The sequence below is a fragment of the Eumetopias jubatus genome, unplaced genomic scaffold (genome assembly GCF_037043125.1).
Source record: "Eumetopias jubatus isolate StellerSeaLion01/CBP00866 unplaced genomic scaffold, mEumJub1_p1.0 scaffold_10, whole genome shotgun sequence".
In the NCBI taxonomy this organism is placed as follows: domain Eukaryota; kingdom Metazoa; phylum Chordata; class Mammalia; order Carnivora; family Otariidae; genus Eumetopias; species Eumetopias jubatus.
In genome coordinates, this window is record NW_028274816.1 from 69989211 (window position 1) to 70016464 (window position 27254).

Sequence of the window (27254 nt, forward strand, 5' to 3'; positions counted from 1 at the left end):
CAGAGCCCGCCTGCTTCCTGAGTGAAGCATTGCTCAAATGCTCACTGCCCAGGCCCCTTGAGTGTGGTTTTCCTCCCTGGCCAGCACCAAACCCCAGAATAGTGCGGCTGACTTGCTGATTGAGGTCAGCAGCTCCCAGGAGGCACGAGAAGCCAAAGCCTTTGCAGTAAGTACATAGTTGGTTATTATTTAAGATGGGGATGGAAAACTTAGAAGAATAACTCTCTCCGGGGGAAGAGGTTCTTCTACTTTAGGTATAATGTCTGACATACCCAGTGAATCCTGATATGACTAAGGCCTGATGAACACATTTTGTGTGTGTGTATGTGATTCAAGGACTACATAAGTTAATGCTACATACATGCTTTCTGGGGGTTAAAAATGAATTTGAAACTCACCTTCTGACATCTTGAAAAAATAGTCTTTTTTCCCTGCCTGTTACTTTTTTCATCTTGCAAAGTAAAGATCATTAATGCTGACTTTAAGTTAATGTATAGTTTTTTGGGAAAAGAAATCCTCTCTGTGGGTGTGGAGTGTGGAGTGGAGATCTGTTTTCACAACCAAGGCGAATAGGGCTGCTTCTGTGCATTCTTTTTGCCAAGAGTGGGACGTATGAAGTCCCGTGGAGAGAACCACCCAGTTGACTGGTTCTTAGGCCCCCCCGGAAGGTTCTAGAGCCCTCTCCCCTTGAAGATCAGTACTGTGGAGTATGCCCTCCCATCTTGCAGAGGGCCTGATAATGTCCCAGAGCTTAGTATCTGGGCCAAACATTGTGCTTATGAGGCCTATATGGCAGAACTTCAAAGATATGACAAAGATAGAGGCTTTTCTAGGAAGTTACTTATTATATGGTTTCTGTTTAGACAGTATTTTGCACTAACCATCCCCCCAGGCCCCACCCCTGCCCTCGCCCCAGCCAAAGGCACAGGCTACTTTGAAATGTCTCTTCACCATTCTATTTTCTAGAAATGAAGTTTTTAGGGTTTTTTCCCCTTTTTCCTCTGATTTCTTGTTAGAATAAAATATTTAGCTCAGTAATGCAGAAAGTTGATGTTTTAAGTTTACTCGAACAATGTGATTTTCCCCCTCTCCTTAGAATGCAAAGGTAAAAAAGACACGTTTGCTGCTTCTACTGCAGGACTAATATGGCTCTGTTTTGTTCCTTTACCACTGAGCCCATAGACGATGTATCTTTACATGGTTCTAGTTGAGAGTAGATGTTTCACTCCCTTTAATATTCCCATCGGTAAGTGGGTTTACAAGTAAGTGTTGTCTAAGCAGGAGAAACCCATGAAAGGAGAGGGAGCACAAAATTAACCATACTAAACTTTCAAGCGAAAATAGATGCTATGTGTATGAAGTAGCTTCCTCATTTCAGCGCCCCCCCCACACACAAACATGTTAACACTTTGTCATATGACAAGAACAACATTTTTTTTTTTAAAGATTTTATTTGTTTATTTGAGAGACAGAGAATGAGAGATAGAGAGCACGAGAGGGAAGAGGGTCAGAGGGAGAAGCAGACTCCCCGCTGAGCAGGGAGCCCGATGCGGGACTCGATCCCGGGACTCCAGGATCATGACCTGAGCCGAAGGCAGTCGCTTAACCAACTGAGCCACCCAGGCGCCCAAGAACAACATTTTTGATAGGTGATAGGCACAGCGGTCAAGTTCTCTCATTTGATTCTCAAGACACTCCCACGAAGTGGCTACATTTATGGTCTTCCCTTTATAGGCAAGGAAACTGAGGCATAGAAAGATTTTGTAACTCGGTGGAGTGGTGCACCTGGGATTGGGACTCAGGTATTTCTAAATCCACAGTAAATTGAGAAATTAGAGAAAATAGTGACTTAACCCCACCCCCTCAAACAACTTAAAATTTCTATATTTCTTTCTACTTGTACAACTAGATATTATGGCATAGGATTTTTTTTAATGTTATTAGTTTCATGATTATTTTTAATGGTGTATAATGTTCTAGTCAGTGATTGTTCCATAAATTACTTAATATTCCCTGTTCTTAAAAATTGGGTTGTTTTCTTTTTTCATTGTTTGTTTTCTTGCTATTATGAATAATATTTCAGGGGCCCCTTTCAGTAACTACGTTGTCCGTATGATTTTCCCCAGGTTTCTGGATCATATCTGTAGAGTAGATTCTCAGACATGGGATTACTAGGTAGAAGGAGCATGAACATTTATTTTAACAGTGCTGAATTACTCTCTATCAACACTCTTGTGTGAGATGCCCCTTTGATTTCATCTGCTCCACCAACGGTGATATCATTTTTAAAAAAATAGGCAAAACAGAAGCCCTTTGTAATTTTGCATTTCTTTTAATATAGTTAGGTTGAACGGTTTTTTCACATGTGTGTTTACAAATTGTACTGTCTCTTTTGCTCATCTGTTAGGATCTTAATGCTTTTTTTTTCTTTTTTGCTAGTTTATGTAGGTTTTTGATAAGATTTATTTGCAATACTTTCGCCAGTTATTTTTCCCAGCCTACTGGTCACCTTTTTAAAATGAATTTTTAAAAAAACATGCAGCCCTTTAACATTTTTACATAGTTCGAACTGTCCATCTTTTTTTCTTGATTCTTCTTACCTTAGAGACCTATTATCCTCTTTTAAGGGATTTTTTTTTTCCCTTCTAGTTTTTATTTGGGTGGATGATGTGAAAAGTGGACTTAACCTGACTTAAAATAATGCAGTTTTTCCAGCATCATTTATGAGAAATCTTTGTGTTCTCTAGTTCCTCAGCTTCTCTATGTTAAATGATTTTTTTGTGTGTTATCTGTTTTTATCTATAGCGGCTGTTTCTGTGCCTTTATCACATTGTGTTAATTTTTGTTGCTTTTGTGATATGTAGAGAGGATGTTGTATGGAGTCAACATGAAGTACTGACTAAGCGTGTGGGCTCAGGTGGCAGGCTGCTAGGTCCTAACTTACGTGTCCCTCAGTCTTATTGTTTGTAAAGTGGGTTAGTAATAGATAGTGTCCACTCCATGGGTTGTCGAGGTGAGGAAACAAAAACTAAATAAAAAAAAACCCCACTGGAAACAGTATTTTCTGTATATAGATATGTAGACAGAGTATTTGATGTACACCTATATATTTTTATCTACATAAATGTACAATATATATTTTGTATAATATGTCTTAAGAAATATATATTATATATTTTCTTATATAGTCAAATGTATCATTCTTTCCCTATATGGCTTAAGACAATCTTTCACATAATCTTGGGAGACAGAGAAAGAACATTTGACTCTATATACGTTAAGAAACTTGGTACATTGAAAGATAGGAAAGTTACAGAGAGATATATGCAAAACACATACCACAGAGGATTACTACCCATTATAAATAAATAATTCCCAAAAATCAATTAGAAAAAGACAAATACATAAAGAAAAACTGGGCAAAGACAGTTTGTAAATAGGCAAATTATATTTATTTTTATAAACAAGCAACTCACAGGAGAAGAAATATAGCTGATCAGTAAACATATAATGTTCAACCTCAGTAAGAATCATGGAAATGCAAATTCAAATACTAATAAAATGTTTTCCTTGCAACAGATTGGCAAAAATTGGAAACAGAACATCCATTGTCAAAGATAACATACGGAGATGGGCATTGGCAGTCACAAATATATGGAACAAGAATTAGTAAAGCTTTTTGTATGGTAATTTTTACAAAATCTACCAAAACGTAAAATAACCTTTAATGTATCTCAGAACAATTCTGTACATTTTCAAGTAAGCATATACAGTGTGGTCATATTAACATTTAAAATTTCATTATTTATGTTAAGAATCCTAAACTCCAAAGGCAACTGGGTGGCTAAGAGTCCAACTCTTGATTTCAGCTCAGGTCATGATCTCAGGGTTGTGAGATCAAACCCCTCATTGGGCTCTGCACTGGGCATGGAGCCTGCTTAAGATTCTCTCTCCCCCACCCCTGCCCTTCCCCCCTCACCCTCCCAACTCCATTCGCGTGAGCTCTCGTTCTCTCAGAAAAAGAAATTAAACTGCCTATTTTTATTTGTATATAAAAATTCATCTTTAAAAAGTGGTGGATATATAATATCAAGCTGTTTACTATGGGAAGTAGAATTAAGGGCAAGGTCTCTTTCACATTTTGCTACACATATTTCTATGTTTGAATTTTCCTATAAGTCTATTTGTCTATTATTTGTGTGAGATAGATAGACAGGCATTTTTCCAGGCCCACAGGCAAGAAAATTTTAGGGAGAAGAACCCCAGGTGTAGAGGCCTACAACTGGGAAAGTACACAACAAATTTTAGGAAGAGTGAACATTTGGGTGGCAGTGTTTTCACATTCTTTACAGGTTTTAACCTATGTTTTAGGAAAAGAAGCAAGGAACTTGTTGAGAAAACTCAATCTGAGAGGCAAAGAGGAAAAAGTTGCTTCATTGCTGAGCTCTGACCTGTAAGCAGCTCCCCTCTCTATTTTCCTGCTATTTGCAGGCGGTCCCCACATGGGTGGCTCACCCCACCCCAGACACACTGTACCTCTCCCCTTCCTTTTCATCTGTGTCCCTGTTTATTCCTTATTTTATTTTATTTTATTTTATTTTTAAAGGTTTATCTATGTGAGAGAGAGAGGGCACATGGGGGAAGGGGTACAGGGAGAGGGAGAGAGAATCTCCAGCAGACTCCCTGCCGAGCGTGGAGCCTGAAGTGGGGCTCAATCTCATGACCCCGAGATCATGACCTGAGCCGAAATCAAGAGTCAGACACTTAACCGACTGAGCCACCCAGGCGCCTCGTTTATCTGCATTTTAAAAAGGTTCATCCAACCTTTATAATCACCATTCATCCAGTTATCCACCCGGCAGATACCTAGGGCCCAGCCCCAGCCAGGCCGTGCACCAGGCCCTGTGGAGACAAGGGTGAGCAGAAGAGGGAATGTGCCAGCCCGGTGGGAGCAGCAAATCCACTAACCAATTACTCATCACCAATCATGGGCCTTGCTATGAAGCCACCAAATAAGGAGAATAATAGCTGAGAGCCCATTTAGATAGGTGCTCAGGACGGGGCAAGCAAAGGGAGGCTATTGAAGAAAAGCACAGGTGGGGACTGCCCCTCCCACCTCCCCCACAGCCAACCATTTGGAACCCCGTGCTGGTTCCATCACTCCCTCTCTCCCATTCTGTCCCCTTCTCTCCATTCCTCCTGCTGTTTCTTCGTTCCTTTCACTGGGACCACCATTCCCCAGACTGTAGTCCCTCACATTTCCTCTTTTCATGGTTTTTGCCATAGCCAGCTGCCATGGCTTACTTACTAAATTTCCTAAAACTGACATCACTAACATATTTTAAAAGGAAACCTGTTGACTCACTGTAAATGAGAAACAATGAAAACGAAATAATGCCAACTCTAAACATTAAAATGACAATTTACCAGTAATGAATGCAGAACTCTGTCACCTGGTCCGTAAGGCCTACGAGGTCACTTTGATCACAAAGGGATGCTATTTATGGAAGGAACTGTATTAGGTTTAGAGATTTAGCCAGTAGAAAATGACTCTTGTCTACGATGACTTGGTTGGCCAGTAGAATTCAGGACAAGGGCACTGCAAGAAGGAGATGAGGGAAAGAGGAGACTGGAGAGCAGTGATTTATTTTGCAGTCACAAGGGTGAGGTAAGCTGGGGACACGTGACAGCCAGGGAGCCAGAGGGTCCACCCCCTGAGACAGTCCTTGGAGCCACAGCTGGTGCTGCAGGAAGGGGCACCTCATAATGAGAAGAGCCTAACTAGTCTCCCCCTGGGAAGAGTCCGAGCAGAGCAGCTGGGGAGGAGGGTTTTGGCAGGAGATAAAGGACACGATCCTGGGGGGTTCCCCAGCCCCCAGGCTCAATGAAGACTTTTATTTACAACCCAGACCACCCTCCTGCCCACCCATTGCCTGGGGTGGACCTGTCCTTGGTCTCACTGATGAGCTTAAGTAAAGGGTTTCCAGAGTCCTGGCTTCCCCGGTGCTACCTGGAGCCCTCGCTGCATGGAAGGAGCCCACACTGGGACGTGCTCAGGGGCTTTTGTGAATAGGCTTGGGCTGCTGAGCCCCTGGGCGGGGGTCTCCCTGGGCACCACCAGGGCCCACCTGACGGGCCCTCCTCAGCCCCTGCTCTCCAGCCTGGCGTCTTGAGGCTCCTGCTTGCTCTCACCCCTTAGGGTCCCTCACACTAGCTTCCCACCTCCTACCAGGGCATCTCTTTCTCTTGCCTGACTGTTCCCGCTGCCTGTGGATGGTCTCTGCCCCTTTGCACTTAGCTAATGCCTATTATTCTGGAATGGTCTTTTCCTCATGGAGCCTTCTCAGGCTATCCTCCCTGGCTTGGCCATACCCCCCAGGATAAGCTCTCCTAACACGGTGTGACTCTCTTCAATAGTTGTCACGGAGGGGGGCACTATATGACCGTCCCCTGCGCTAGACCATGAACCCCCTGGTGAGGCAGGGATTATGTCTGTGTTTGCTCATCCCAGTGTGGGGGTACCTCCTGGAGACAGAGCAGGTGCTCCAAAAGGGTTTGTTGAGGGAACAAATGAATGAAACCGTCCTCAGCTGTTCGATGGTGTGAACGAGTGAGTTCACACTATCCCTTTGGGGCCTGACTTTGCTATTCCCAGTGCAGTGGAAGGCAGGGAATGGAGCGGAGTGGCAGGAGGGGAGGCTGGGGTAGTGGGGACATGCAGGTAGGGGGCGTGGATCGGACTCTAAGGGATATGGGAACCCACTGGAGGATTTTAAGCGAACAAGTGACAGGATCTGACCCGTGTTTTAAAAGGAGCACTGTGGATAGGGGTGAGCAAAAGTCGGAAGAGGATCCCGGTGGATTTGGGGTATATCTTGCCCGTGCAGCTGATAGCACGTGACCATTCCCGTTGGCAGAAACCCCTTATTTGTTGCCCTGATCAGTGCCCTTTTCACAAAAGAACCACAGTTCGGTCCTGAGTTTCACGTGTTAAAATACATATAGCACTTTTAAATTAACAAATGTTTGCAGTCCCCAGAAGCCACCACAGCGGCTCCATGGCTCATGTGCCCCCGTCTGGGATGCACAGCGGCCTCGGCTTCCAACCCCACGGGGCCTGCCTCAGGATCGCCTGGTCCTGCCAGCCTGCCACCTCCTTCAGTCACACACGAAAGAGGCACACTGGCCTCCAGGGGAAAGGCTGGACTCCTTAGCCTGGCTTTTGGGACCTCTGCAGTCTGCTGCCGACCCTATTTCCAGGGCTGTTTTGCTCCACTTGCCACAATGCTCATCCCGTGCTGCCGAAGCAAACCGCTCCGAGTGCATTTACCCCGTAATTGTGCCCTCCTCCCTGCCTTTGGCTGTGTTTCTCACCTGGAATGCCCTTTCTGCCACGACGTGTCCCAGGCCCGGGGACTTAAACACAGAGGTTAACTTCATCACGGTTCTGGAGGCTAGAAGTCCGAGATGAAGGTGTTGGCCAGGTTGGTTCTGTCTGAGGCCTCCCTCCTTGGCGTGTGGATGGCCACGTTTGCCCTGTGTCCTCACGTGGTCTTCCCTCAGTGCACGTCCGTGTCCCAGTTTCCTCCTCTTATAAGGACACCAGCCACTGGACAGAGGGCTCACCCCAATGACCTCATTTTACCTCAATCACCCCTTTACAGGCTCTGTCTCCAAATATAGTCACGGTATGAGTTTCTGGGGGTGAGGACTTCAACCCATGATTTGGAGGAGGCACAATTCGGTTCCTAACAAGAGTCTGGCTCAAATACCACTTCGTCCTCAAGCATCTCCCTGTTCTCATGCATCATAGCCCTTTAGTGGACTTCTAACATTCTGTCCTTTGGTATTCATTCATTCAGGCAGTCAGTCATTCATTGGAAATACCCAGAAACACATACTGAGCCCCTTCTGTGTGCCAGAGATCTACCTGATGCTGGGTATCCAGAGGCGAAAAACATGGTGCCCAACCTGAATCTGTTGAGAGACAGATAGACCAATTACAGCAACTGTGACACGGTGTGACGGATGCTGATGTTTAGGAGGGGCATCTGACCCAGTGCTGGATTCGAGCCAACGGAACTTACTAGGTCAGGGGATGCTTCAGCTGAGCCCAACATGGTGAATGGGAGTTAAGAGGCTGAGGGAGTGGGGAGAGTGTTGAAGGATGGCGTGTGTGAAAGTTGGAGTGGCAAGGGGTTGCCATGCTTTCAAGGAGCTGCGAGCAGTCCAGTGTGGGAGCAGGTGTCTGCAGTGGGCGTGTGAGAGAATGGGAAGAGGTGGGGCTGGGGGTGGGCATGAGGGTGCAAGAAGCCAGGCATATGGAATTTGGGCTTTGTCCTGAAAGGGGTGGTGGCGGGAGGGCTTAAGCAGAGGAGGGACTTGAACAGGCTGTGGTTTAGAAAGCCTGCTAGCAGTGTGTGGTAGACAGTGGCGGTGGCCTTGACTCTAGGTAGGGAAACAAGCAGTAATTCTTCTGATCCCCATGATGATGCAAAAGTGTGGAACTAAGGGGCAGAGGAAGATCCAGGAGAGCTTCGGCAATCCGAGGGGCAGGACTTGGTGACTGACCAAGGACAATGACAGGGTCATCATTAGGTTCCTAGATTCTGAGTCTCGGCGAATGCTCCCACTTTGAATGTGTGATTTGGTGACTTTTGCTAAATGTCTACACCCATGGGACCACCACTACAATCAAGATATGGAGCGTTCCCATCACTCCCAAATTTCCCTTTGTGTCCCTTTACAGGACGTCCGGTTCCCAGCCCCCCGCCCTGCCCCGTGGCCCCCATTGGGGAGGGGCCAAACTCTGATCAGCTATCACTCTACATTATTTTTGCTGCTTCTGGCGTTTCAGATCAGTGGAACCACACACTATGTAGTATTTGGTATCTGGTTTCTTTCGCTCAAGACAATGCTTTTGAGATCCATCCATGTTGTTCTTTGTATCAGTAGTTCATTCCTTTGTATTGATAGGTATGGGATGTATTACAATTTGATGATCCATTCACGTGTGTGTGTGTGTGTGTTTGTGTGTGTGTGTGTGTGTGTGTGTGTGTGTGTGTGTGTGTGTGTGGTACCTCTATATAGATTTTTAAGAGCTGCATTGTTTGTCAGCCACCTGTAGGTGAGTCTTTGGCCTTCTGACCATTTAGGAAGGTAAGTCCCGAGTTTGACTCATCAGAGTCACACTAGGAGCTTATTAAAAATGCAGACGCAGGACTCACCCTTGATGGGTTGAGTCAGGACCCCAGGCATGTGTGTTTTTAACCAGCCTTGAAGGTAATTTTGATCACCCAGGTGACTACCATGCAAACAGTAGCTGCGGATTTATAAGCTCACTAGTCCTGTTTGCTCATCACTGAGAAGCCATCTAGTCTGGATATTATTCTTTCTGCGCGCTGACCACACCAACTTTACCTGCCACAGGTCACCCTGGCCATTGATTTTTTTCACTAATTCATCAAAAGGCATCGATCTAGACACTGTGCATAAATGCAAAAGCGATTCAAACCTGGCACTTACAATTAGTTGGAGATATGTGATATTGACACGTACGATCATACAAAAAAGTTGATAAATGTAAGAGACATACAGAAAAATGCTTGGAATTTAGAGGCACATCAAATAATTCCCAGCTTTTTGTGCATGTGGGGAGGTGATAGTCAAATACAATTACAGGAAAAGGTGACATCTGATCTGGGGCTTGAAGGATGGATAAGATTTGTGCATAAGGGGGTTGAGGGTGGGAAAGGGGGACCAGGCAGAGGGAACAAGAAGAAAGGCTGGGAGGTGGGCAAGGGCCATGCTTCTGGGGGTCATGGAAAGCCAACTTGACTGGAGCATGGAAAGCATAAAGGGGGGGCCAGGGGAGGAGGAAATGAGGTTGGCAAGGTGGGCGTGGGCAAACGCAAGGAGAGCCTTAGATTACATTCATTCAGCCCGCTTGAGCTTTAACAAATACACGTGTAGCCACCGCCACAATTAGGATTTACAACTTCTCTCTCACCTCCAAAATTTCCTTGTACCTCTTAGTCGTCAGCCCCTCTGATGTGTATTTTCCAATACACCGAGCAATTAATTCTGACACTCCTTACCTGGAGATAGCATCACATTCCATAGGTTAAAGCTTCAGTCCAAAAGACTGTCCCCACCCCTCCCTGATGCCCCATTCAGGCCAATCACAAGTCCAACTTGCTATAAATCAGAGGTTCCCACAACCCTCTCCTCGGGCTCGATTAATTTGCTAGAGCAGCTCACAGAACTCAGAAAAACATTTATGGACCTTTACCAGTTCCTTATAAAGGTATTATAAAGGATCCTGATGAACAGCCAGCTGAAGAGGAACATAGATAGTGTGAGATCCCAGGTCCTGGTAACCACTGCTCTGTTTTCTATCCGCATAGTGTTGCCTTTTCCAGAATGTCATATAAATGGAATCATATAGTAGTAGCCTGTTGAGTTTGGCTTCTTTCACTTAGCATAATGAATTTATAATTCATCCATTTTTTTTTTTTTTTGCATGTCATTCAGTACATGGACATACCACTGCTTACCCACTCAACGCCAAAGGACAGGCAGGTTATTTCAGATTTTCACTGTTCATTTGTGTGAACATAAGTCTTCATTTCTCTTGGATAAATGCTGAAGAGTGACATTACTGAATTGTCTAAGTGCAGGTTTAATTTTATAAGAAATGACTACACTGTTTTGCAAAGCACCTATACCATTTTGCATTTCCACCAGCAATGAATGAGAGAGTTCCAGTTTCTCCAAATCCTTGCTAGCACTTGATACTGTTTTATTTTATTTTACTTCATTTTTTTATTTTATTTTGTTTTGTTTTGTTTTATTTCCTAGTCATTCTTCTAGGTGTGTAGTAATATCTCTTAGTGGTTTCAGTTTGCATTTACTTAATGACTAATGATGCTGCGTGTCTTTTCATGTGCTCTTTTTGATTCCGAGACTATCTTCTTTGGCGAAGTGTTGAAATCTTTGGCCATTTAAATTGAGTTGTGTGTTTTGAGTTGGGTGAGTTCTTTATAAATGCAAGAATCAAGCCCTTTATCAGTTTTGTGTTTCACAGATGCTTTTCTTCCAATCTGTGGCTTGTCTTTTCATTTTCTTGATAATGTCTTTTGAAGAGCAGAAGTTTTAAACTGCGGTGAAGTCTAACTTACCAGGTTTTTTTTTTTTTTTTAACTTATCTTATGGATCATGCTTTTGGTGTTGTATCTAAGAAATCTTTGCTGAACTCAAGATCACAAAGATTTTCTCCTCTTTTCCTCGAGTGCTTTTCTAGTTCTACTTAGGTTTCACATTTAGGTTGATGATCCATCTTTTTTTTTTTAAGATTTTATTTATTTATTTGAGGGAGAGAGAATGAGAGAGAGAGAGCACATGAAGGGGCAGAGGGTCAGAGGGAGAAGCAGACTCCCTGCTGAGCAGGGAGCCCGATGCAGGACTCGATCCTGGGACTCCAGGATCATGACCTGAGCCAAGGCAGTCGCTTAACCAACTGAGCCACCCAGGTGCCCTTGATGATTCATCTTTAACATTTATTATGCGCCAGACTCTGGCCCCAGAGCTGGGGGATCACGGAGGCATGAGAATGAGTCCTTTGTTCAAGCATCATCTAGGCTGGGCAGTTGGAGGGTGGGAGACAAGTCACTGTGCTGGGGAAGCAGGACTATTTCCCGGACAAGGGGCCGGAAGCTGGGTTTTACAAGGACTGTAGGAGTTGGGCTGAGAGTGGGAATCAGGGGTGGAAAGCCCACTGTTCTGGGCATGGACTGGCCTTGGGGAGGCCTGGAGACTAGATGATCTGCAGCTGCCCGTCATCGGCTGTGCTGGGTCTGAGCATGAGGGCCCTGGAAGGAGTGGGCAGAGCACAAAATGCGCCTCACCCTGAAACGAAGAGAAGGTTGGGGGCGGCATTACCATATGGCTCGTGCTATGTTTTTTGAGGGACAGGGGACCGTCTTTCTTCACTGAAAGTCACTTGGATGCAACTGTATCACAAAGCCCATCCTTAGGGGGAAGCGGCGATAGCGTTCCCTAATTGTCTCCAGCTCTCGCCCTAGGGACAGAGCCCTTGCTGTGTTGCTGTTCCCTGTAGGTTTTCTCCTGAGCACCGTGCAAGGGACACGTAATAACAAGGTAATCCCAGGAGCAGTCTGCAACATTATCCCTCATCATCAAGGCTCTTGTGTATATTGAAAACACAGTACCAGAAGCGTGTCATGCTGGGGGAAGAGAGAGCATATTCCAGGCACTGAATAAATTAACCCTACAAAGCGCAGCAGTGGCTTTCATTAGCCCACTGACATTACAGGAAAATAGCTGAAGCCCGTGGGTTAGAAAAGAATATTTCAGGAATGCGAAAACAAGAAATCAGCTACATTCAGTGATTTAGCTTAATCCAGTAACAATAAGGAAGTCCAGCGAATGACAGCCTGTGCGAAGAGGGGGTGTCCACCAGGACTCGCAGGCAACCGGGGTGGCAGTGCAGGCAAGAGTTAGCTCTCTGCCCCTTCTGAAACTATGCAGGCACCAGCAAACTTCTATCTTTCCCTTATTTCTTTCCGGTGGTCCCAGGAGTGAACCCAGACTGCTAACAGGCTCAGCTGCTGCCAAACCTCTCCCGTCTCCCTCCCTTGCCCCAGGACAGGGCAGTCTCCCTGAAGCTTGCTGCCCACAAGGCCTCGCTGCCTGCCATCCTCTGGACACCTTGCCACAGCTCCCGGGGCCACACTGTTCCCCCTCTGCTGCTACCACTGGTCCCTGCCACCACCGTGGGGTTTTTTTGTAGCTGGGAGGTGCCAGACAGCCAAGATTTCGGTGCGTCCCCAAAGACTCCATACAGTGGTAGACCTCAGAATTTCAGTATTGTTATGATGGTCCAATTCCTGCCTGTCTCTCTCATCCCCAGAGGTTCTTCCGTTGCTCAGACAGACAGCCAGGGCACCCGCCCCCCCCACAGCCTCCTGACATGCCACCCCTGCTGGGCCACAGCCCTCCGCGTGGTTGCGATCCAGTTGAGACCCTGCTCTTCTGAGCTCTGCAAGCTCTCATGACTTAGGGCTACCTTTTCAGAATAAAGTCATCATCATAGAAGATCCACTTCTACAGTGGGTGTCTTTTGTGAGTCTGTCAGCAACTGTAAGACTCTGAAGGTACCACATCAGAGGAGAAGACCACCATTGTTGAGCAAGAAGCAAGAGAGAAACCAGATCCAGTCTTATCTTTTTCCCTCTCTATATAGTCTTTACTTTGCCAAGCTCAAAAATTTACTTTGGTTGTTGAATTGGTTGTCTTCCCCCTTCCCCGCCAAACACAAATACACGCTGATGGCTTGGGCCCTTGTCAGGTGGACCCCTCCCTTGGTCTCCTCAGGGCACCCTGTCTCTGACGGGAGATGCAGATGAGTGAAGAGAAACGAGTAGAGGTGATCACACATCTTTGAGGCGGAAGAGGAATTCAGTAGTCATGATAAAGCACTGGAGGGGAAACGAGCCCTTTGAGGAAGTCCCATTGTGTAACTCATGGACCTCGCTGGCTGGAGGGTTTGCTCCCGCCATGATGGACAGTGACGGTGAGGAAGAGCTACCCCAGTGCTCTCGCCTCTCAATCAGACATGGGGTGTGGGTGGGATTCCTCTGCCACAACTCTTGAATTGGTAAGCCACTTTCTTAGCAAGGGGACCCGTGAGATGACCCTCTTTGGTTTCTCTTGTTCAGTGGCATTTGTAATATACATTGTGGCGCATGGAGGCGGTCTCTCCAGACTTTGTAGAGCTGGTGCAGCCTCCTTCCTGGCTTATGTTTTTCTTTGGTGGAAAGCCAGCGGGGCTGAAGAGGGGGCAGCAGATGCAGTGAGAGGGCCCAGCTTTCTACCTGTGGATGGAGGCTGTTGTCGCGGAAGTTCCCGGCTTTGCAGCTATGCTCAGCCGTGCTGGGGGGAGGCTTTGTGCCCTCCCTCCTGGGTTGTGGTAATGCAGGTGCACTGAAGTGTGTTGGTGGAGGGCACAGGGGTTCTGCTGGGTGGGTGGGGCAGCATGCCCTGCGGCTTGCATTGTTCCTAGAGGAAGTAGAACAAAATGAGTCAGAACTGGTCTGCCTGTTGCCTTGGGAGCTGTGTCCCTGACATCACTAGGCTTTGCGCCTTGTCCCACCTGCCTTAGGGGCCCCATTCAGGAACAAAGACACAAAAAAGGTTGGATAAAAGACAAGATACCTAGACTTGATCCTTTAAATTATTGGGTGCCTAAGTCTGTGGTTACCGTCAGCTACCACTAAGCATCTAACATAATTTCATTTATTTTTATGTTTCAATTAAAACATCTGAACTCTCTCCTTTTTTTTTTTTTTAAAGATTTTTATTTATGTATTTGACAGAGAGAGACACAGCAAGAGAGGGAACATAAACAGGGGGAGTGGGAGAGGGAGAAGCAGGCTTCCCGCGGCGCAGGGAGCCCAATGCGGGGCTCGATCCCAGGACCCTGGGATCATGACCTGAGCCCAAGGCAGACACTTAACAACTGAGCCACCCGTGCGCCCCAAGACATCTGAAATCTTCAACCATACAAATGGAAAGTATTATTTATCTAGGATGGATACCAAAAATTTTAAAGGCCACCCTTCAGGAATAAGTCCAGGAAATGAGATGAAGCAGTAGGTGATTTTAGAGATTTGGTATTGAATAATTTTAGGAACTATTTCTCAAGCACGTTATAAGTGATTGAGATGAATTTTTATAATGTTAATTCATATACATCAACATGAATATTATTTTCAAGGTAGAAGGCACTATACCTGTGTCAAGGGGGTTCTCAACCTGAAAGCAATTTTGGGATTAGATTTGTTTCCCACCTTTTGAAAGACATGTATAAGACTCATGAATAAGGAAAAAGATTGTCATTGCTTTATAATTCTGTCTTGTATTTGCCCATGAATTCAGCATGTCCTCAGTGAATGATACCCATTTTCAGGGCCTCGCGCTGCCTAATGAGGGAGGGGCAGGGAGACACCAGTACACGTTTCTTCGAGGAGAGGCAGAAACTAAATATCCATTAGCGAATGTTTGTTGAGCACTAACTACATGCCCCCCCCCAGTGTAAATGCCGCAAACACCATGATGAGCAAGGATGGTAAGGCCCTGCTGTCACTGAGCTTCCGTGGTGGCAGAGGGAGGTAGATGATCAATGATTGTGATAGTCTTAGTTTGGTGATGAAGGCTCTGAAGAAATGAGCAGGGGGTTGCGGCATGGAGTGGGAGAGCTACTTGAGAGAACGGAAGGAAAACCCCTCCCAAGAGGGAGTGCTCTTGATCAGAGACCAACTGAGGGGAAGGGAGCCCACACATGAAGAGTTGGGGAAACCGTCCAGGCAGAGGGAAGAGAGAGTGTAAAGCTCTTGGTTGGGAACTATCGGGTCATGTTCAAGGAGCTGGAAGCCAGGGGCGCCTGGGAGGCTCAGTTGTTAAGCATCTGCCTTCCGCTCGGGTCATGATCCCAGGGACTTGGGATCGAGTCCCGCATCGGGCTCCCTGCTCGGCGGGAAGCCTGCTTCTCCCTCTCCTACTCCCCCTGCTTGTGTTCCCTCTCTCGCTGTGTCTCTCTCTGTCAAATAAATAAATAAAATCTTTAAAAAAAAAAAAAAAGGAGCTGGAAGCCACCCGTGGGACAGAGCAGGGCAGAGCTTCCTGACTGAGGTGAGCCAGGCCTGGTGGCCAAGAGACTGGCTGGGGGTTGCTGTTGTAGCCTCCAGGTGAGAGACCAGGACAGGGTATGGGAGTACCGGAAGACAGCAGCAGGGTTTTCTGCAGGTTTAGAAAGGGATAGAACATTCATAGAGGGAGGTCTCGAGGTGAACACCCCAAGATGAGAACTGTGAGCCCACTGGCCAGGTGGAGAAGATCAGGGTAAATGGAGAGGGGGGCTTGGCCAAGCCCCACTGGATGGTCCCTTAAATCGGACCAAGGAGGAGCCGTGAGCCCAGGCCTGGGTGCCCAGCCCAAAATGGCACAGCCTGGGTCGGCATTGGGGAAGTTAGCAGACTTCTCAGCCTCACTTGTCACCGACTGGACAGCGTGGGTGACACTAGGTGCCCCGGGACAGTTAGGAGCGCTAGAGAAGTTCATCTCTGGCGATGGCTGATCGTTGTGCCTGGCACATGGTCAGTGTTGATAAATGTTAGCTTAAAAATAAATCGAGACAAAGGGTTTGGAGCAGGAAGTGGTGATTGCAGATGATGACAGACTTTGGGAAGTCTGTTAGGAGTCCGGGGATGAGCTTCGGGAGGAACTTTCCCCAGGGAAGTCCGCGTTGGAGAGAAAGGCAGGCCTCTTACAGGAAATGCGGCAGGAGTTCCAGCCCCCAGCCTGGGCTGCTATGGGCTAGAGAAAGGGGAGCCCCAGGGAGGAGCCCACGATGCCACTGAGGTTTCGGGTCTGGGAGAGCCAGGCAAAGGCTGTGCCGATAATAGAAATGGGGAAGTCGGGGGACGGGGCTGGCTAGTCAGGGTCTGTGCTGTGCGCTGTGCTGGGGTTGGCCAAGCTCGGGCTAATGCCAGGAGGCTGCCCCCTGGGAAGGGCTCACGGGCCGGCTGCATAGCAGGTAAGTCAGCAGACAAGTCTCAGAGCCCTTGTGAGGCCCCCTGGACTGGGAGAAGTTTCGAGAGGGGGAGATACTTGAGTTCACTTCAGAAGGTGGCATTGAAGTGGGCCAGGCCAAGGGGGAACACGACTGGTGTCTGGCGCTTCCTTTGTTTGCCCCCCACATCTGCCCTCGGTCTCTCTCCTCCAAGGAGAGCAGTGAGCAACAGACTGCAGAGAGCGCAGGAGGATGAGTTTGAGGCCTTTTTCCCCCCAGCCCCCTGCAAAATGAGTCTCCATGGGTTGGTTGCGTTTCTCTACTGAAGGCCACAGTTTCTGTCTTTCAGTCTCTTCTGGGTTCCAACTGCTTCCTCCTCTGAGTCCTGCAGGCCGGGGGGGTGATAACGGTCCTAGCCCAGGGGCTCTGCACCTCCCCTTGTTGCTCCTCCAAATCCTGCCTACACCCTTGAAAACGGTTCCCTTCTGAGCTCTCCTCAGTGGCCCAGCTGGTGTCCCAGCCAGGGTCCAGAACTGGGACCAAATAAATAACATGGCTCAAGGTGTCTCCACCTAAATACACTGGAAAGTCTCCAGTTCCCTCCTACACTCTTGTTTTTGTTTTTGTTACCACATTTTTTTTAAATCGTGGTAAAATACACATAATGCAAAAATTTACCATCGCAACCTCCGTGGCATTATGCACCGTTCAACCACAGAACTGTATTCACCTTATAAAACTGGAATTCTAACGCCCATGCCACCCTCCCCCCAGCCTTTGGCAGCCACCATTTTGCTTTCTGTCTCTATGAGTTTGACTACTTTATATAAGCGGAATCATACATATGGTATTTTGGTTTTTTCTGACTGGCTTGTTTCACTTAGCATAGTGTCCCCAAGGTTCATCCGTGTCGTGCCATGTATCACATTTCTTTCCTTTTTAAGGCGGACTCATATTCCACTGGAGTCATATACCACATTTGGTTTATACATTCATCCATCAGTAGATACTTGGGTTACTTCTGTCTTTTGGCTATGGTGAATAATGCTGCTAAGAACATGGAGGTAAAGTATCTTTTTGAGACTCTGCTTTCAGTTATTGGGGAATATACCCAGAAGTGGGCTTACCACATATGATAATTCTATTTTTTTGTTTTTTGAGGAACTGCCATACTGTTTTCCATAGCGGTGCACCATTTTGCATTCCCAGCAATAGTACACAAGCGTTCCAGTTTCTCCACATCCTCACCAACACTTGTTATTTTGTGTTTGTTGTTGTTGTTGTGTATAGTAGCCACCCTGATGGGTTGGATGTGGTATCTCATTGTGGTTTTAATTTCCATTTCCCTAATGATTAGTCATGTGTTACAGCTTTTCATGTACTTATTGGCCATGTGTATATCTTCTTTGGAGAAATGTCTGTTCAGGTTCTTCGTCCATTTTAAATCACGTTTGCTTTTGTTGAGTTGTAGGAGTTCTTTATACATTCTGGATATTAACCCTTTCTTCGTCCTCCCAGGCTGCCGTAACAAAATACCACAGACTAAGTGGCTTAAACCACAGACATTTATTTCTCACAGTTAGGGAGACTGGGAAGTCCAAGACCAGGGTGCTGGCTGATTGAGTTCTTTCTGAGGACTCTTTCCTGGCTCACAGATGGTTGCCTTCTTACTATGTCCTCATAAGACCTCTCGTTGGTTTCAAGGCCACCAATCCTATCAAATTAGGATCCCACCCTTATGACCTCATTTAATTTTAATTTATCTCCGAAAAGCCCTGTCTCCAAATACAATAACACTGGGGGCTAGAGTTTCAACAAACAAATAAGGGGGCTGTGGGGGACACCGTTCATTCAGTCCATAGCAGACCCCTTACCAGATAAATGATTTGCAGGTATCTTCTCCCATTCCATGAGTTGGTTTTGTGCTCCATTGATTGTGTCCTTTGATGCACAAAAGTCTTTAATTTTGATGTAGTCCAATTTATCTATTTTTTTTCTTTTGTTGCCTGTGCTTTGGGTATCATATCCAAGAATCCATTGCCAAAGCCAATACCACTAAGCTTTTTCCCTGTTTTCTTCTAAGCGTTTTACAATTTTAATGCTTGCATTTAGGTCTTTGATGCACTTTTGAGTTAATTTTCGTTTATGGCGCAAGGTAAGGATCCATATTCGTTCTTTCGGATGTGGATATCCAGTTTTCCCAGTACCATTTGTTGAAAAGACTGCCCTTCCCTATTGAATGGTCCTGGCACTGCATTCTAGTTTTTATTCTTTGTTACCCTTCGATAGCTCTTTTTAAAACTATTTCTATAGAAAGAGCTCTTGAAGTATTTCATTTCCATCTCCTTTTCTCCTGCCTTGGCTCATGCACTTTTAATTCTTTGATGTGAAGCCACATTATAGGTAAGGAAATAACTACTAATTAGTGGCCATCCACTGCTTGGGATGTTGCCTTCTTGGTTCAGCTTTGGAGACAGCAGGATGGCCCCGGGCAGTGATTCTGAGCTCTTGCTTGTCTTAATATAGCTCCCAGATTATAGCCTCTTTCTTGGGTCTGCGTTTCATTTTCAGTGACCCCAACTCTGTTTCGTATCCCAGATTACACCCTATTTGCTATGGATCTCTGCCTTGTGGCAGCATTTCTTGGTTTCTACAAGTTCTTACTTCATTTTTGAAGGGGGTTGTTTATTTGTTTTTCAGGTTTGAGATGGTGTGGTTAGCGTTGTACAAATGTTCTTTTCTGTTTAGATTTTGTTTTATCACTTCTTGTTTCTTGTTTCCTTTAAATGACTTCTGCTAATGAGATAAATTTTAGTTTGTCATTTTTCTTCTGATATCGAGTGGAGATCTGTTCTTTTGCTTATTTACCGGGAAGGAATCTAAGGCGAATGGGATGAGTTCTCATCTAAAGACCACAGGAAATAATAAACTTGGAAGAGTTTCCTGTGGCCTCCAGCTGAAGCCTGGGTTTCCCTCAGCTGCTCCCAAAAGAGATTCTTAGTGTTAACGTTCCAGTGTTGGATGGGAAATGAATCAGGTGCCTGTCTAAGAACTAGCATCCACGGACTCTTGTTCTTCCTCTAGATCTGAGTTTCTTAACCTTGACTGCTGACATTTAGGCTAGACACTTCTTCATTATCGGGGCCGCCCTTTGGATTGTAGGATGTCTGGCAGCATCTCCAGGTCTACCCAGTAGCACACCCCAAGTTGTGACAACCAACACTGTATCCATACACTGCCAAAGGCCCCCGGTGGCAGAACCACCCAGGCCAGTTTGAGACCTACTGTGGAGGAGGTCCAGAGCAAACTCAGCACATGCTCCGAAAAGCTCAAGCCAGATATTTTCAGCATGTTCACTTATGTTCTGTTTCCTGCCGAGTCCCCTGGTGATTGAGCTATGTGAACATTCATATTTTGTTAGTTCTCAGACTTGAATGCCTTAGCTTTCCGCTTCCTGGTGCTTATTGTACTTGTAGTCAAGACCTCAGTGCCTCTCCCACTCCCAGACCCTCATTATTTCACGATCGTCCAGAATGGGTTCCCTGTCGACCTTCTGTTCTCTTGCCTTAAAAAGGTCATAAATCTGAGGCCCCCCCCCAAACAACCCTTCCAACACAGGTTCCGAGGGCAGCGATGAAGGAGCGGAGGAACGTGCTTCGAGGAGGCAAGAGACATGTGCATGGGCTCTGATGTTCCCCCAGGACCAGACACCTAATTGTATTCCTAAAATAGCTGTTACCATTGCCCTCCCTCCTCCCCTCCCTACCTCTCTCTCATTTCTTTTCTACTGTATGCCATATAATTTATGAGTTATGGTTTAAATATAAGTCTTACTCTCTTCTGGAAAGAAAAGAAGCTTGGTAAGAAAATAAAATGTTTGGACTGCCTTTGCTGTATCCCAAAGATTTTGAATAGTTGTGTTTTCATTTTCATTTGTTTCCATGAATTTTTTTAATTCTTCTTCAATTTCCTGGTTGACCCATTTATTCTTTAGTAGGATGCTCTCTAGCCTCCATGTATTTGAGTTCTTTCCGACTTTCCTCTTGTGATTGGGTTCTAGTTTCAAAGCATTGTGGTCTGAAAATATGCAGAGAATGATCCCAATCTTTTGGTACCAGTTGAGACCTGATTTGTGACCTAGGATGTGATCTATTCTGGAGAACGTTCCATGGGCACTAGAGAAGAATGTGTATTCTGTTGCTTTGGGATGGAATGTTCTGAATATGTCTGTGAAGTCCATTTGGTCCAGTGTGTCATTTAAAGTCTTTATTTCCTTGTTGATCTTTTGCTTAGATGATCTGTCCATTTCAGTCAGGGGGGTGTTAAAGTCCCCCACTATTATTGTATTGTTGTCGATGTGTTTCTTTGCTTTTGTTATTAATTGGCTTATATAATGGGCTGCTCCCATGTTAGGGGTATAGATATTTACAATTGTTAGATCTTCTTGTTCGATAGACCCTTTAAGTAGGATATAGTGTCCTTCCTCATCTCTTATTACAGTCTTTGGTTTAAAATCTAATTTGTCTGATATAAGGATTGCCACCCCAGCTTTCTTTTGGTGTCCATTAGCATGGTAAATGGTTTTCCACCCCTTCACTTTCAATCTGGGGGTGTCTTTGTCTAAAATGAGTCTCTTCCAGACAGCATATCGATGGGTCTTGTTTTTTAATCCAATCTGATACCCTGTGTCTTTTGATTGGGGCATTTAGCCCATTTACATTCAGGGTAACTGTTGAAAGATATGAATTTAGTGCCATTGTATTGCCTGTAAGGTGACTGTTACTGTATATTGTCTGTGTTCCTTTCTGGTCTATGTTGCTTTTAGGCTCTCTCTTTGCCTAGAGGACCCCTTTCTATATTTCTTGTTGGGCTGGTTTTGTGTTTGCAAATTCCTTTAGTTTTTGTTTGTTCTGGAAGCTTTTTATCTCTCCTTCTATTTACAATGACAGCCTAGCTGGATATTCTTGGCTGCATATTTTTCTCATTTAGTGCTCTGAATATATCTTGACATTTGCAACGATGTGGATGGAACTGGAGGGTGTTATGCTGAGTGAAATAAGTCAATCAGAGAAAGACATGTATCATATGACCTCACTGATACAAGGAATTCTTAATCTCAGGAAACAAACTGAGGGTTGCTGGAGTGGTGGGGGGTGGGAGGGATGGGGTGGCTGGGTGATAGACATTGGGGAGGGTATGTGCTATGGTGAGCGCTGTGAATTGTGCAAGACTGTTGAATTACAGATCTGTACCTCTGAAACAAATAATACAATATATGTTAAAAAAAAAAGTAGAAGAAGATAGCAGGAGGGGAAGGATGAAGGGGGGGAAATCGGAGGGGGAGACGAACCATGAGAGACGATGGACACTGAAAAACAATCTGAGGGTTCTAGAGGGGAGGGGGGTGGGAGGATGGGTTGGCCTGGTGATGGGTATTGGGTAGGGCACATTCTGCATGGAGCACTGGGTGTTATACGCAAACAATGAATCATGGAACACCACATCAAAAACTAATGATGTAATGTATGGTGATTAACATAACATAATAATAAAAAAAAGAATATAGTCAGTGGTATTTTGATAATGTTTAATAATAATTTATTAATGGTAATTTAATGAAACAGATGGTAGCTACACTTGCATAAGTGTATAGAGTTGTCAAATCACTCTGCCGTACACCTGAAACTAATGTAACACTGTGTCAAATATACCTCAATAAAAAAACTTAAGAAATAAAAAAAAAAATGTTTGGAAAATTTTAAAAAGATACCCCTGGGAAGGCCCTCTTCCCGCCCGTAGCGGGGGTGGGTTCCTAGATCTGGTTGTAATTCCTTCATCAGCTTGATCCTTTGAGATGGTTTAGGAGGATTTGCAGAAATCAAGGAATTAACAATACAAATCTTTTTTTTTTTGATTTCTTGTACTTGGCCAGAGCCCATCTATTTATTTTCTGTTACTAACTCACATCCACAAGGAAATTATTATTCACCCAGTATTCACACCTGTGTCCTCAGTGGCTAGGCTGTATTAAGGTTGGGGCCGATTCTCAGGATGGGAATGTGTCGGCTCTCAGCGTTTATTTTCCTCTCTACTCCCCTTCTTTCATGTTTCTGCAAGAAAATACGCTGCTCTGTTTACAGAAGGAGCACTTTCCTTCAATCGGGTATGTCTGGCTCCTGCCACTGAAATTGGTCTAATGGGTCCGTTGCTGTGTATTGTTGAGATTATGAAGCAGAGCAGCCCTCCAGTGAACACAATGAACAGTGTTTGTAGGAAAGGCAGCTAATATTGGTTGAGTGCCTTTTATGTGCCTGGCCCTCGGTATCCATGTTTTCTTTCCATCTGCACTGATAACTCCACTTTATTGGGTGAAGATGTTGAGAATCATGATGTTGGAAAAGCATGCCCGAGTTCACACAGCAAACAGTGATGCTGCGTTTGGAGCAGAAGCGTTGGATCCAAAAGCCTTCCTGCTCTCCCAGGGGAGCAAAGACAATTCACAGAGGCCTTATCCATCCCTGGTGTGTAAGGGCCAATGACAGCTGGGCTTGAATCCTGGCTCCATCATAAACTCTGTGATTTGGGCAAGTCGCTTCTCCCTCCTGAGCCAAAGTTTCCCCATCAGTAAAGTGGAGGTGATACTTACTTACCTTCTAGGGTTATGGTGAGGATTTACCCATGAGGAGCTCTTAGCAGGGCCTTGCCAGGCTCAGAGGAGCATAGCGTAGTTGCTCTCACACACTGTAATGATCTGGTTCCCTGTGTCAGAAGTGGGGTGCATGAAAGTCTGCAGCAATCTGGGAGTGGAGCCTATGGGCACCAGCTCCCCTTCCGGCAGGAGGACTTCCTGGAAGTGGGTAGAGGGCTGGGCCAAAGCCAGCCAAGCACTGCCGATGGACAGCTCTGAGCGTAAACCTTTCCAGTCTGTTCCAGAAGAGCCCAGAGCCGGGTATGGGCAGAGCAAGGGAAAAGAGTCAGTCTCCAGACAACTTGGAGAACACCAGCAAGACACTGGCCCAGGCTGGAGGTGAGGGCTGGGGCGAAGTTTAGTAATGTCCTAAGCCATGAGAAGGGAGAGCAGGGCGCAAAGCTAGCGCTGGGTCTGACTGGAGTGTTTTCCTCACACACCAGCTCTCATCCTCTTACCCACCCCTGGGAAGCTGCACTGATCCTGCAGAGCCCGATACTGCAGAGCCCGATACTGCTCCAGGCGTCCCATCCCTACCTATAGGGTTCTCTTCTGGGTGCACATGTGTGGGACATTAATTATCTCATTTCTGTGTATTTCAAATTTGGAAAGAAGGTGGCATTTGAAGGGAAGACGCTGGCTGGGTGATGGGTCCAAAATAGAAGGCTTGGTCTGGGAAAAATGATGGGAAAAGAAGAGCGGAGGGAGCCGAGAAAGGATAGCATGGCAAACAGGAGGGGTCCAGATGAGACACGCTCTCTGGTAACAATTTGATTGGGTTCAGAAGTTTCTAGGAGGAATAAAGAAAGGAGGAATGATGCAAGTGAAGTAACCCTGAGAATTTTGCCTCAGAGCAAGTAGCTCATCAGTCTTTGAAAAAGGGCTGAACATTTTCCAGGTGCACTACCCAGAAGATTTGTTGGCCAGATTTGTTGCCAGAGGTTAAGAGAGGAGTTTAGATCTTGAGTTTTGACCAAGAATCACCTTGGTCTTGGGCAGAATCACCTTATGTTTTCATAAAGTAAGGCCTGTAATAGTCATTTCGAACCAGTTATAATCATAACATATAGGGATGCCTTGATTAAACATATTTTATTTGCGTCATCTTCATAAAGACAGACTGACGTGTTCCAGGCTGATTCTGTAGTAACTGGTAAAAGTAATCAGTCATGCTCTTCAAGAATTACTCAGGCCATGTCGGCTCATTTCTGTTAGGAGTCCCAATAAGATGAGTTACTGTGTAGTTGCCAATCTAGGAATGCTCTCGTTGTTGCCATGGAAACCAGCATTAAGCATCGCAGGTCAAGAAAGAAAAGAAAAATAATTGGTGCTAAACCTCAGTAAAATACACAAGAAGTACCACGGAATTAAAAAAAAAATCATCGGGGCGCCTGGGTGGCTCAGTCGTTAAGCGTCTGCCTTCAGCTCAGGTCATGATCCCAGGGTCCTGGGATCGAGCCCCGCATCGGGCTCCCTGCTCCGCGGGAAGCCTGCTTCTCCCTCTCCCACTCCCCCTGCTTGTGTTCCGTCTCTCGCTGTGTCTCTCTCTGTCAAATAAATAAAATAAAATCTTTAAAAAAAAAGTCATCACGATATCCGCCACCAAGCTGAGGCTAATCAGGTTCAGCACTAAATCATAGAACTGAAATCATGGAGATATTTTTTCAGAAACACTGGCGAGAACACACGGCAAAGTCTTCATATACGTATCTTCACCTGTAGCCACGTCCCCATAGCTGCAGGTGGATTCTTGGACAGGTGTCACCGCCAGTGAATCACTGGAAGCAGGAATAGGAGCTGGCTGGTCCTGGCTGAGAAGCACTGTCAGTCGGGATTGGTGTCTTCCAGACAGGAACAGAAGAGGTCACAGCCTGAGCTAGGCTGAGGAGGCGGCCTATTGTTTTTCCGATAGGTGGCTGGTGCCATCTACCCGGATGCGGGGAGGCTCTGGAGAGGGGGCCCAGAGCTGCTTGGCACCAGCTAGGATCCCTCCCTCGGGGACAGTTCATTAGACCTCCAGGTTCTATGAGCGTGGCCCCTGGAATTAGCTGTCAGTCACCTACTGGGTGTTTTTTTAAAGTGCATTTTTCTGGTTTGTTTCTTTGAAGGGATGCGGCATTACCTGGGGTTTTAGTATTCTGTGCCACACCCTTGGTCATTGGAATACACAATGGCAGGGGCAGGGCTGGAGCTGAATGAGCCCCTAGAGAGCATTTACTCCTGTGTTGTTGTGCTACTGATAGAAGAAAACAGGCTCGGAGAGGTCCGGAGAGGGCAGGCCACTCCTCACTCAGGAATGAGAACCCTGACTGCTGATGGCAAGCCTCAGGCTGCCTTCCACACCTCTGTCTGCAGGCTCTCCCCTCTGGCCTTTAACTGCAGCTTGCTCCTTAGCACAGATTTCTTTCATAAAACAGTTTAGTTGGGGCGGCGGGGGGGTGGTGGTAACTCTGCCATACAATGTCAGGTCCGGCCAATTAAAATATGCTCCATTCATTTTTAAATGATACCCATTTTTACTTGAAAGAAGGAAAAAGCTATGCTTCTGTGAAATCCAATTTTCAAGTAATTCATTTAGATCCATTTGAAAATTAGGTAGGTTGTGCCCCTGTCAACCCCGAAGCTGCAAGGCTTATGGACACAGAATGTCTTGACTCAAGCTGCCCTGTTTTAGGGGGATATGTATTTAGCATATGGCCATATAGTATAATAGCAGAGCATAATAATGGTATGTATTATACCATATACTAATACAGTAATACCCTGAACAAGAAGGAGCCGACATTTGGCTGAAAAGTAATGTCAGAGCATCAATTATATCGCAGGTAAGTTTCACTAGTTTGGTAAAAGCCTACATGAATTGTACAAAGTAGCCTTCACGCGAAGGTGTCAGCTCCAGAGAATACTCACCGTGCAGGCCAAAGAGAAACCTTCGATCTCTGTGATAACCGTGGGAACGTGGAGATGGGGGGAGAGCTCTGTGATGTTGCTCAGCATGTTCAAGTTGTGGACACACGTTTCTCTTTTCGGTCTTGTGCAGAAAGACGGACTCACTAGGACAAACATGAGGAGTGCAGCCAAACCCTGGAATCCGGTCATCAAAGCGGGCAGCCATGGGACAGACCGTGCACGGCCCCTCCCTGCGGCCCCTTCAGGCATGAAGAGTTCGAAATCTTCCACCTCGCTGGCTTTTGAGTCCCGGCTCAGCAAGGTACAGACCGAAACACCCAGCACATGGGTGCTGGGTGCCCCCGGGAGCCCCGGGCGGGAGGACTGAAGAGGGCAGTAAGCAAGACTAGCAAGGTCAAGGTCAGGTCAAGGTCAGGAAGGAGGCTCCCTGGAGGGTCCCAGGAGAACCAGCCCATCCTGACCCAAAGGAAGAGAGCAAAGGCGGGGAGCAGGGGTGCTCTGGGCCTGAGAAAGGAAATGTGCAACATGTTTAACAGAGAAATTAGATTCCCCTGCCCTGAATGACGTAGACTCTCCGTTTAGAGTTTTGCCCCAGCACCCTAGCAGATGGGGGTCAAGATCACTGGTGATCTCCCCAGTCCTGATCATGGAGTTGTCAATGCTCCATCTCGTCTTACTTGCCCGTCAGTAGCGTTAACATGATTGATTACGCCCTCCGTCTGGGAGTACCTTCCCTCCGTTGTCTCCTCCTTCCCTGGCGGCACCTCGGGGTCTCCATTGCTGGCTCCTGTTCATCCTCTGGGTTTCTAATGTCAGGTGGGCCCAGGGTGCAGTTTGGGGGGGTCTCACCTCGTTTCTAGCTGCTGTGTCACCCCCAAAGCCTCCCTTACTATCCTGAGAGGAGATTCAGAGATCGTATAACCTGCCTACACACGTACTCTTGAAAAATCAATATAACATCCTAACTATAAAAGAAAAAGAAGAGGCAATTCGTGTTTAATTAAATAACCTGTATCTGCCTCTGCATGTGCTTGAGCGTGACTGCTGACAGACCTAAGGTGCTCC

At 46.1% G+C, this 27254-nt stretch overlaps 1 protein-coding gene across 3 annotated transcripts in view; it reads left to right on the forward strand.

Moving 5' to 3' along the window:
* Positions 1 to 27254, forward strand: part of SPECC1 (sperm antigen with calponin homology and coiled-coil domains 1) — a 272584-nt gene that overhangs the window by 53351 nt on the left and 191979 nt on the right. For 2 of the 3 annotated variants that reach the window (XM_028089512.2, XM_088027946.1), the window contains exon 2: positions 26320 to 26490. In XM_028089512.2, coding sequence (XP_027945313.1) covers positions 26344 to 26490 — 147 coding nt within the window. In that variant the 5' untranslated portion in view covers positions 26320 to 26343. Of the gene's footprint in view, positions 1 to 4; positions 167 to 26319; positions 26491 to 27254 lie in introns of those variants that run through there. The other variant, XM_028089511.2, reaches the window with a different exon arrangement.